The sequence below is a fragment of the Mycteria americana genome, chromosome 31, assembly GCF_035582795.1.
Source record: "Mycteria americana isolate JAX WOST 10 ecotype Jacksonville Zoo and Gardens chromosome 31, USCA_MyAme_1.0, whole genome shotgun sequence".
Taxonomy (NCBI): Eukaryota; Metazoa; Chordata; class Aves; order Ciconiiformes; family Ciconiidae; genus Mycteria; species Mycteria americana.
Window position 1 is genome coordinate 149,209 of NC_134395.1, and position 12,087 is coordinate 161,295.

Here is a 12,087-nt window from a genome sequence, read left to right on the forward strand (position 1 = left end):
GTGGTTGCAATGGGGTGGGTGCTCCAGGAGATGTTTTGGGGTGGTCGCCATGGGGTGGGTGCTCCTAGGAGATGTTTTGAGTGGTCGCCATGGGGTGGGTGCTCCAGGAGATGTTTTCGGTTGTGTCACAATGGGGTGGGTGCTCCAGGAGATGTTTTGGGGGGGCTGCAATGGGGTGGGTGCTCCTAGGAGATGTTTTGGGTGGTGTCACAATGGGGTGGGTGCTCCAGGAGATGTTTTGGGTGGTGTCACAATGGGGTGGGTGCTCCTAGGAGATGTTTGGGGTGGTGTCGCAATGGGCTGGGTGCTCCAGGAGATGTTTTGGGTGGTGTCACAATGGGCTGGGTGCTCCAGGAGATGTTTGGGGTGGTGTCACAATGGGGTGGGTGCTCCTAGGAGATGTTTTGGGGTGGTCGCCATGGGGTGGGTGCTCCAAGAGATGTTTGGGTGGTGTCACAATGGGGTGGGTGCTCCTAGGAGATGTTTGGGGTGTTTGCAATGGGGTGGGTGCTCCAGGAGATGTTTTGGGTGGTGCCACAATGGGGTGGGTGCTCCTAGGAGATGTTTTGGGTGGTGTCACAATGGGGTGGGTTCTCCTAGGAGATGTTTTGGGGGGGTCGCCATGGGGTGGGTGCTCCAGGAGATGTTTTGGGTGGTGTCGCAATGGGGTGGGTGCTCCTAGGAGATGTTTTGGGTGGTGTCACAATGGGGTGGGTGCTCCAGGAGATGTTTGGGTGATCGCCATGGGGTGGGTGTTCCTAGGAGATGTTTTGGGTGGTGTCGCAATGGGGTGGGTGCTCCTAGGAGATGTTTGGGGTGTTTGCAATGGGGTGGGTGCTCCAGGAGATGTTTTGGGTGGTGTCACAATGGGGTGGGTGCTCCTAGGAGATGTTTGGGTGATCGCCATGGGGTGGGTGCTCCTAGGAGATGTTTTGGGTTGTGTCACAATGGGGTGGGTGCTCCTAGGAGATGTTTGGGGTGGTGCCACAATGGGGTGGGTGCTCCTAGGAGATGTTTTGGGTGGTGTCACAATGGGGTGGGTGCTCCAGGAGATGTTTTGGGGGTGGCTGCCATGGGGTGGGTGCTCCAGGAGATGTTGTGGTGGGTTGTTCTCACCCCCCTTTCCCCCCCCCCCCAGTTGACGTCATGAAGCCCAGCGTCTACACCGTGGCTCCGTGCTGCCCGGCGAGCGCCGAGAGCACCGTCGTCGTCTGCCTGGTGACCAATTTCTCCCCCAAGGACCTCACCATCAAGTGGGTGCCCGAAGTGACCCCCAAAGACCTGGCCCTGGCCCCCGTGGAGAAGGAGAAGAACATCTACGTGACCAGCAGCCGCTTCGTGGTCACCGCCGGCGGCCAGGCCCCGCAGTGCCACGTGGCCCACCCTCCTTCCGGCGTCACCGTCACCAAGTCGTTCCCTCAGGACGGTAGGAGACGGTTTCGGAAGGAGGTGGTGGGGTCAGGCCGGAGGCGGGGACGGCGGGTGACGTCCTGGTGGCCCCCGTCCCACGTCCCTTCGCAGTCTGCAAGCCGGCGACGCAACCGCCGCGGGTCTACTTGGTGGAACCACGGTGCGGAGATGAAGCCGGGGAGATGCAGCTTCTCTGCCTCCTCTGGAGCTCCGAGGTTGACCGGCCCAAGATGTCCTGGCTGCTGAACGGGAAGGAGGTCCCTCAGCTCTCCACCGAGGTGGCAGGCGGTGGGCGAAGTTGGTTGGAGATCAGCCGGCAGAGTTGGGACAAGGGGGACGTCTACACCTGCAAGGTGACCCTGTCGCCGGGTAAAGAGGTGGTGATGAGGAACACCAGCAAGTGCACGGGTGAGGGGGTGCGGAGGGGTGGGGGCTGGTGGAGGTGGGGGTGGGGTGGGGTGGGGTGGGGTGGGTGGGTGGAGAACCAGCGGGTGGGAGGGGTGAGGGGAGACCAGACAGGATTGGGTGGGTGGGGAGAGACTGGAGGTGAAGGATGGATGGATGGATGGATGGGGGGACATCAGAGATGATGGGTGGGTGGATGGATGGACATCAGACAGGATGGATGGATGGATGGATGGATGGATGGACATCAGACAGGATGGATGGATGGATGGATGGATGGATGGACATCAGAGATGATGGATGGATGGATGGATGGATGGATGGATGGATGGATGGGGAGACACCAGATATGAAGGATGGATGGATGGACATCAGCCATGGATGGACGGATGGATGGATGGATGGGTGGACACCAGAGATGATGGATGGATGGATGGATGGATGGATGGATGGATGGATGGACGGCCATCAGAGATGATGGATGGATGGATGGATGGATGGATGGATGGATGGATGGACATCAGCCATGGATGGATGGACGGCCATCAGAGATGATGGATGGATGGATGGATGGATGGATGGATGGATGGATGGACATCAGAGATGATGGATGGATGCATGGATGGATGGATGGACATCAGAGATGATGGATGGATGCATGGATGGATGACCATCAGAGATGATGGATGGAAGGATGGATGGGTGGACATCAGCCATGGATGGATGGATGGATGGATGGACGGCCATCAGAGATGATGGATGGATGGATGGATGGATGGATGGATGGACATCAGAGATGATGGATGGATGGATGGATGGGTGGACATCAGAGATGATGGATGGATGGATGGACATCAGCCATGGATGGATGGATGGCCATCAGAGATGATGGATGGATGGATGGGTGGATGGATGGACATCAGCCATGGATGGATGGATGGATGGATGGATGGATGGCCATCAGAGATGATGGATGGATGGACGGATGGATGGATGGACGGATGGACATCAGAGATGATGGATGGATGGATGGATGGCCATCAGAGATGATGGATGGATGGATGGGTGGATGGATGGCCATCAGCCATGGATGGATGGATGGATGGACATCAGAGATGATGGATGGAAGGATGGATGGGTGGACATCAGCCATGGATGGATGGATGGATGGATGGACGGCCATCAGAGATGATGGATGGATGGATGGATGGATGGATGGATGGACATCAGAGATGATGGATGGATGGATGGATGGGTGGACATCAGAGATGATGGATGGATGGATGGACATCAGCCATGGATGGATGAACGGATGGATGGATGGATGGATGGATGGCCATCAGAGATGTTTGATGGATGGGTGGATGGATGGATGGATGGATGGCCATCAGAGATGTTTGATGGATGGGTGGATGGATGGCCATCAGCCATGGATGGATGGATGGATGGACGGCCGGCCATCAGAGATGATGGACGGATGGATGGGTGGCCATCAGCCATGGATGGATGGACGGATGGACGGCCATCAGAGATGATGGATGGATGTGTGGATGGATGGCCATCAGCCATGGATGGATGGATGGATGGATGGCCATCAGAGATGTTTGATGGATGGGTGGATGGATGGATGGATGGACATCAGCCATGGATGGATGGATGGATGGATGGATGGCCATCAGCCATGGATGGATGAACGGACGGATGGATGGATGGATGGCCATCAGAGATGTTTGATGGACGGATGGATGGCTGGCCATCAGCCATGGATGGAGAGATGGACATCAGCCATGGATGGATGAACGGACGGATGGATGGATGGATGGCCATCAGAGATGATGGATGGATGGATGGATGGATGGCCATCAGCCATGGATGGATGGATGGATGGATGGACGGCCATCAGAGATGATGGACGGATGGATGGATGGATGGATGGACATCAGAGATGATGGATGGATGGATGGATGGCCATCAGCCATGGATGGATGGATGGATGGATGGACGGCCATCAGAGATGATGGATGGATGGATGGATGGATGGCCATCAGAGATGATGGATGGATGGATGGACATCAGCCATGGATGGATGGATGGATGGATGGCCATCAGAGATGATGGATGGATGGATGGGTGGATGGATGGACATCAGCCATGGATGGATGAATGAATGGATGGCCATCAGACATGATGGATGGATGGATGGATGGATGGATGGATGGACATCAGAGATGATGGATGGAAGGATGGATGGGTGGATGGATGGACATCAGCCATGGATGGATGGATGGATGGATGGATGGATGGACATCAGAGATGATGGACGGATGGATGGATGGATGGATGGATGGATGGATGGACATCAGAGATGATGGATGGATGGATGGATGGATGGATGGACATCAGCCATGGATGGATGGGGAGACACCAGATATGAAGGATGGATGGATGGCCATCAGAGATGATGGACGGATGGATGGGTGGATGGATGGACATCAGCCATGGATGGATGAATGGACGGATGGATGGATGGATGGATGGCCATCAGAGATGTTTGATGGATGGATGGATGGATGGCCATCAGCCATGGACGGATGGATGGACGGCCATCAGAGGTGATGGATGGATGGGTGGATGGATGGCCATCAGCCATGGATGGATGAACGGACGGATGGATGGATGGGATGGATGAACGGACGGATGGATGGATGGATGGCCATCAGAGATGTTTGATGGACGGATGGATGGATGGCCATCAGCCATGGACGGATGGATGGATGGCCATCAGAGATGTTTGATGGACGGATGGATGGATGGCCATCAGCCATGGATGGATGAACGGACGGATGGATGGATGGGTGGCCATCAGAGATGTTTGATGGACGGATGGATGGCTGGCCATCAGCCATGGATGGACAGACGGCCGGCCGGCCATCAGAGCTGAGGGACGGACGGGCAGACGGACCTTCCCGCTCCTCCTCTCCCTGGCAGCCTGCGCCGGCGCCTCCCTCCCTCCCCAGCTCTTGGCGGCCCAACCCTCCTACGCCGACCTCCTGGCCGGCCCCGCCCGGGCCTCCTGTCTTCTCCTGGGCCGGCCCCTGGAGGGGGCCACCCTCTCCTGGCTCGACGGCCGCGGGCCGCGGGCCGCCCAGCCGCGCCGCCACCCCAACGGCACCCAGAGCCTGCTCCTCACCCGCCCGCTCTCCCTGGCCCAGTGGGCGGCCGGCGGCGAGCTGGGCTGCCGGGCCACCCTGCCCTGCCACGCCCCGCTGGCGCGGGAGCTGCGCCTGGGCCCCGCCCGTGAGTGGGGGCGGGCTGGGGGGGGGTGGGGGGGGGGGGGCTATAGGGGGAGGGAGGGGATGGGGGGGGATGGGGGGGGATGTATGGGGATGTATGGGGCTGGATGGGGATGGATGGGGCTATATGGGGATGGGTGGGGATGGGTGGGGCTATATGGGGTTATATGGGGATGGATGGGGCTATATGGGGTTATATGGGGATGGATGGGGCTATATGGGGCTATATGGGGATGTATGGGGATGGGTGGGGATGGGTGGGGATGTATGGGGCTATATGGGGATGTACGGGGCTGGATGGGGATGTATGGGGATGTATGGGGCTATATGGGGATGTATGGGGCTATATGGGGATGTGTGGGGCTGTATGGGGATGGATGGGGATGTATGGGGCTATATGGGGCTATATGGGGATGTATGGGGATGGATGGGGATGGATGGGGATGGATGGGGATGTATGGGGCTATATGGGGCTGGATGGGGATGTATGGGGCTGGATGGGGATGGATGGGGATGGATGGGGATGTATGGGGCTGGATGGGGATGTATGGGGCTATATGGGGCTATATGGGGATGTATGGGGATGTATGGGGCTATATGGGGATGTGTGGGGCTGTATGGGGATGGATGGGGATGTATGGGGCTATATGGGGCTATATGGGGATGTATGGGGCTGGATGGGGATGGATGGGGATGGATGGGGATGTATGGGGCTATATGGGGCTATATGGGGATGTATGGGGCTGGATGGGGATGGATGGGGATGGATGGGGATGTATGGGGATGTATGGGGCTGGATGGGGATGTACGGGGCTGGATGGGGATGTATGGGGATGTATGGGGCTATATGGGGATGTATGGGGCTATATGGGGCTATATGGGGATGTATGGGGATGGATGGGGATGTATGGGGCTGGATGGGGCTGGATGGGGATGTATGGGGCTATATGGGGATGGGTGGGGATGTATGGGGCTGTATGGGGATGGATGGGGATGGATGGGGCTATATGGGGATGGGTGGGGATGGGTGGGGCTGTATGGGGCTATATGGGGCTGGATGGGGCTGTATGGGGATGTATGGGGATGGATGGGGCTATATGGGGATGTATGGGGATGTATGGGGATGGATGGGGCTGGATGGGCTGCACAGGAATATATGGGGCTGGATGGGAATGGATGGGGCTATATGGGGCTGGGTGGGGCTGGATGGGTCTATATGGGGCTACATGGGCCTATATGGGGCTGGATGGGAGTGTATGGGAATCTATGGTGTTATATGGGGCTGTATGGGGCTAATGGGGCTGGATGGGAATGTATGGGGCTATATGGGGCTGGATGGGGCTGGATGGGGCTATATGGGGATGGATGGGGAATATATGGGACTGCATGGGGCTATATATGGGGTCGGCAGGGCCCTATAGCCTTGCTCAGGGCCATATGGGGTCAGCAGGGCCCTATAGGGTTTCCCAGGGCCATATGGGGTCAGCAGGGCCCTATAGGATTTCCCATGGCCATATGGGGTCAGCAGAGCTCTATAGGGTTTCCCAGGGCCATATGGGGTCAGCAGGGCTCTATAGGGTTTCCCAGGGCCATATGGGGTCAGCAGGGCCCTATAGGGTTTCCCAGGGCCATATGGGGTCAGCAGGGCCCTATAGGGTTTCCCATGGCCATATGGGGTCATCAGGGCCCTATAGGGTTTCCCATGGCCATATGGGGTCAGCAGGGCCCTATAGGGTTTCCCAGGGCCATATGGGGTCCCACCCGGGCCTGCAGCTCAAGGTGTCACCCCCACCGCACCCCAGCCGGCCCCAGGAAGCCCCCGAACGTGACGGTCACCCGCGTCCCCCCGGGGGACACCCGTGGGGGTCTCCTCCTCTGCGACGTCAGCGGCTTCTCCCCCCGAGACATCAACATCCGGTGGGCGGGCGCCCAGGACCTCCAGACCCGCACCGAAACGGGTCCCGTCACCGGTCAAGATGTCTTCTCCATCCTCAGCGTCCTCCGGTTGGAGGAGGGCGAGGAGGGGAAGGACTACGCTTGCGTGGTGCACCATCCCACCCTGCAGGAACCCTTGCAGGTCACCGCAGATGTCGGTAAGGAACGGCCCGGCTTTTTGGGGGGTGAAACGAGGTGGAGGAGGTGGTATGGAGGAGACGGTCACCGTGAGGCCCTCTGCTGGTGGATGAATTGGTGGTGTTGGCTTGATTTTGGGGGGCTGCTCTTGTCCTACATGGGTTGGCATCTCCAACGGGTTGGGTTTCCACCTCCAAGGGGGTTGGGTTCTCCTTCCCAGCCCATCAACCACCTGATTTCTCCTTTGGAGGAGCAACCAAACCCCCTTGATGGTGTTTTGGGGCGCTGGTCTTGTCCTCCATGGGTTGACATCTACAACGGGTTGAGGAGCTCAATGCCAAGCCTGCCAGCAGCCTGATGTCTTCTTTGGGGGAGCAACCAACCCCCCTTGATGGTGTTTTGGGGCGCTGCTCTTGCCCTACATAGGTTGGCATCTCCAACGGGTTGGGTTTCCACCTCCAAGGGGGTTGGGTTCTCCTTCCCAGCCCATCAACCACGTGATGTCTTCTTTGGGGGAGCAACCAACCCCCCTTGATGATGTTTTGGGGTGCCGCTCTTGTCCTACATGGGTTGGCATCTCCAACGGGTTGGGTTTCCACCTCCAAGGGGGTTGGGTTCTCCTTTCCAGCCCATCAACCACCTGATTTCTCCTTTGGAGGAGCAACCAAACCCCCTTGATGGTGTTTTGGGGCGCCGCTCTTGTCCTCCATGGGTTGACATCTACAACGGGTTGAGGAGCTCAATGCCAAGCCTGCCAGCAGCCTGATGTCTTCTTTGGGGGAGCAACCAACCCCCCTTGATGATGTTTTGGGGCGCTGCTCTTGCCCTACATGGGTTGGCATCTACAACGGGTTGGGTGTCCACCTCCAAGGAGGTTGGGTTCTCCTTCCCAGCCCATCAACCACTTGATGTCTTCTTTGGGGGAGCAACCAACCCCCCTTGATGGTGTTTTGGGGTGCTGCTCTTGCCCTACATGGGTTGGCATCTACAACGGGTTGGGTGTCCACCTCCAAGGGGGTTGGGTTCTCCTTCCCAAGCCCACCAAGCAGCCTGATGTCTTCTTTGGGGGAGCAACCTATCCCCCCTTGATGGTGTTTTGGGGTGCCGCTCTTGCCCTACATGGGTTGGCATCTCCAACGGGTTGGGTGTCCACCTCCAAGGGGGTTGGGTTCTCCTTCCCAGCCCATCAACCACCTGATTTCTCCTTTGGAGGAGCAACCAAACCCCCTTGATGGTGTTTTGGGGCGCTGGTCTTGTCCTACATGGGTTGACATCTACAACGGGTTGAGGAGCTCAATGCCAAGCCTGCCAGCAGCCTGATGTCTTCTTTGGGGGAGCAACCTACCCCCCTTGATGATGTTTTGGGGCGCTGCTCTTGTCCTACATGGGTTGGCATCTCCAACGGGTTGGGTTTCCACCTCCAAGGGGGTTGGGTTCTCCTTCCCAGCCCATCAACCACCTGATTTCTCCTTTGGAGGAGCAACCAACCCCCTTGATGCTGTTCTGGGGGGCTGCTCTTGTCCTACATGGGTTGGCATCTCCAACGGGTTGGGTGTCCACCTCCAAGGGGGTTGGGTTCTCCTTCCCAGCCCATCAACCACCTGATTTCTCCTTTGGAGGAGCAACCAACCCCCCTTGATGGTGTTTTGGGGTGCTGCTCTTGCCCTACATGGGTTGGCATCTCCAACGGGTTGGGTGTCCACCTCCAAGGGGGTTGGGTTCTCCTTCCCAAGCCCACCAAGCAGCCTGATGTCTTCTTTGGAGGAGCAACCAACCCCCCTTGATGATGTTTTGGGGCGCCGCTCTTGTCCTACATGGGTTGACATCTCCAACGGGTTGGGGGACCCCCTCACCAAGCCCACCACCATCCTGAAGCCCCCGCTGCTGTTCCACCCACTCATTGCACCCCCTTTTTGCAGCTTCCCCCACGCTCTCCCCCACACCCGAGACGCAGGAGGACTCCTCGTCCCACCACGGTGAGCTCCACGCCTTGGTTTACGTCCCACGTGTCCCCACCCCCACCCATTTCAAGCTGGTTTGGAGGTCAGGAGAAGGGGGGTTACCTTGCCATCACCCCACCACCACCCCCAAATCCTTGTGTCCCGCCCCGTCTTCAGTTTGCCCCAGGTCTCCACCCTCCTCCCTGCGACCCCCTTCTTTCCACGACCTCTTCCAACGGCGGGCGGCCAACTTGACCTGCACCACCCTCTTGGCCAACGCCACCGTGAGTTGGGCGGTGGGGGGCCAGGCGGCGGACCCCGAGGCGGTGAGGACGTCCTCCGACGGAGCGACGGAGACGCGGAGCTGGTTGCGGGTCAGCTTGAGGGATTGGAACAGCACGGCCAACTTCTCCTGCCGGGTGCGGGGCGGCGCGGAGGAGACGCGGCTGGAGATCGGCCGGAAGATGGGTGAGGAGATTGGGGGTGGGGTGGGGTGGGGGCATCTACCGGCAGGGCAACCCTGCAAAAAAAGCTTTGCAAGGCGGCAAAAACGGTTTGCAAGGTGGCAAAAAAATCCTTGGGAGGCGGCAAAAATCCTTGGGAGGCGGCAAAAATCCTTGGGAGGCTGCCAAAAATATGTGAAGGCTGCAAAAATGTGTTGCAACGTGGCAAAAAAAGCTTTGCAAGGCTGCAAAAATCCCTGCAAGGCTGCAAAAATCCCTGCAAGGCTGCAAAAATCCTGCAAGGCGGCAAAAAATCCTTGCAAGGCTGCAAAAATGTGTTGCAATGTGGCAAAAAAATCCTTGCAAGGCCACAAAAATCCTTGCAAGGCGGCAAAAAAGCTTTGCAAGGCTGCAAAAATCCTTGCAAGGCTGCAAAAATCCTGCAAGGCAGGAAAAAATCCTTGCAAGGCACAAAAATGTGTTGCAACGTGGCAAAAAAATCCTTGCAAAGCTGAAAAAATCCTTGCAAGGCCGCAAAAATCCTTGCAAGGTGGCAAAAAAGGTGTTGCAACGCAGCAAAAAAGCTTTGCAAGGCTGCAAAAATCCCTGCAAGGCGGCAAAAATCCTTGCAAGGCTGCAAAAAATACGTGAAGGCTGCAAAAATGTGTTGCAACGTGGCAAAAAAAGCTTTGCAAGGCTGCAAAAATCCTTGCAAGGCTGCAAAAAATCCCTGCAAGGCTGCAAAAATGTGTTGCAACGTGGCAAAAAAATCCTTGCAAAGCTGAAATAATACTTGTGAAACCGCAAAAATCTTTGCAAGGCTGCAAAAAACACGTGAAGGCTGCAAAAATGTGTTGCAATGTGGCAAAAAGCTTTGCAAGGCTGCAAAAATCCTTGCAAGGAGGCGAAAAATCCCTGCAAGGCTGCAAAAAATCCTTGCGAGGCTGCAAAAATCCGGCAAGGCTGCAAAAATGTGTTGCAACGGGGCAAAAAAATCCTTGCAAAGCTGCAAATAATACTTGTGAAACCACAAAAATCCTTGCAAGGCTGCAAAAAACACGTGAAGGCTGCAAAAATGTGTTGCAACGTGGCAAAAAAATCCTTGCAAAGCTGAAAAAATCCTTGCAAGGCCGCAAAAATCCTTGCAAGGTGGCAAAAAAGGTGTTGCAATGCAGCAAAAAAGCTTTGCAAGGCTGCAAAAATCCTTGGGAGGCTGCAAAAAGTCCTTGCGAGGCTGCGAAAAATACGTGAAGGCTGCAAAAATGTGTTGCAACGTGGCAAAAAGCTTTGCAAGGCTGCAAAAATCCCTGCAAGGCGGCAAAAATCCTGCAAGGCGGCAAAAATCCTTGCAAGGCTGCAAAAAATACGTGAAGGCTGCAAAAATGTGTTGCAATGTGGCAAAAAAAGCTTTGCAAGGCTGCAAAAATCCTTGCGAGGCTGCAAAAATCCTTGCGAGGCTGCAAAAAAGGTGTTGCAACGCAGCAAAAAATCCTTGCAAGGCGGCAAAAATCCTTGCAAAAATTGCAAATCCTTGCAATTTTTTGCAAGGCGGCAAAAAATATTTGTGAGGCTGCAAAAAAGCTTTGCCACAGCGAGCCTTGCAACACCGCGGTGAGCCCCGCGCCGTCACGGCGAGCCTCGCGCCGTCACGACATGCCTTGCACCGTCACGGCGAGCCTTGCACCGTCACGACATGCCTTGCACCGTCACGGCATGCCTTGTACCGTCACGACATGCCTTGCACCGTCACGGTGAATCTTGCACCGTCACGGCATGCCTTGCACTGTCACGACATGCCTTGCACCGTCACGGCATGCCTTGCACTGTCACGACATGCCTTGCACCGTCACGGCATGCCTTGCACTGTCACGACATGCCTTGCACCGTCACGGCATGCCTTGCAACACTGTGGCGAGCCTTGCAACGCCACGGCATGCCTTGCACCGTCACGACATGCCTTGCAATGCCACGGTGAGCCTTGCACTGCCATGACGAGCCTTGCACCGTCACGACATGCTTTGCACCGCCACGGTGAGCCTTGCACCGTCACGGTGAGCCTTGCACCGTCACGACATGCCTCGCGCCGTCACGGCATGCCTCGCGCCATCACGACATGCCTTGCACCGTCACGGCATGCCTTGCAATGCCACAGCAAGCCTTGCAATGCCACGGTGAGCCTCGCGCCGTCACGGCATGCCTCGCGCCGTCATGACATGCCTTGCACCATCACGACATGCCTTGCACCGTCACAGTGAGCCTTGCACCGTCACGGCATGCCTTGCACTGTCACGACATGCCTTGCACTGTCACGGCATGCCTTGCAACACCGTGGCGAGCCTTGCAACCCCATGACCAGCCTTGCAACGCCACGGCATGCCTTGCACCGTCACGACATGCTTTGCACTGCCACGATGAGCCTTGCAACACCGCGGTGAGCTTTGCACCGCCACGACATGCCTTGCACCGTCACGACATGCCTTGCACCGCCACGGCGAGCCTTGCACCGTCACGACATGCCCTGCA

At 57.0% G+C, this 12,087-nt stretch overlaps 1 gene segment (V, D, J or C); it reads left to right on the forward strand.

Moving 5' to 3' along the window:
* The first annotated feature begins 89 nt into the window (after nt 1-89).
* On the forward strand, nt 90-11,132 carry LOC142421518 (immunoglobulin heavy constant epsilon-like). The segment is given in 8 exon segments: nt 90-135; nt 1,139-1,426; nt 1,522-1,818; nt 4,804-5,112; nt 6,911-7,201; nt 9,101-9,157; nt 9,299-9,589; nt 11,113-11,132. Coding segments are annotated over 8 exon segments (1,599 nt in total).
* The last annotated feature ends 955 nt before the right edge of the window (nt 11,133-12,087 follow it).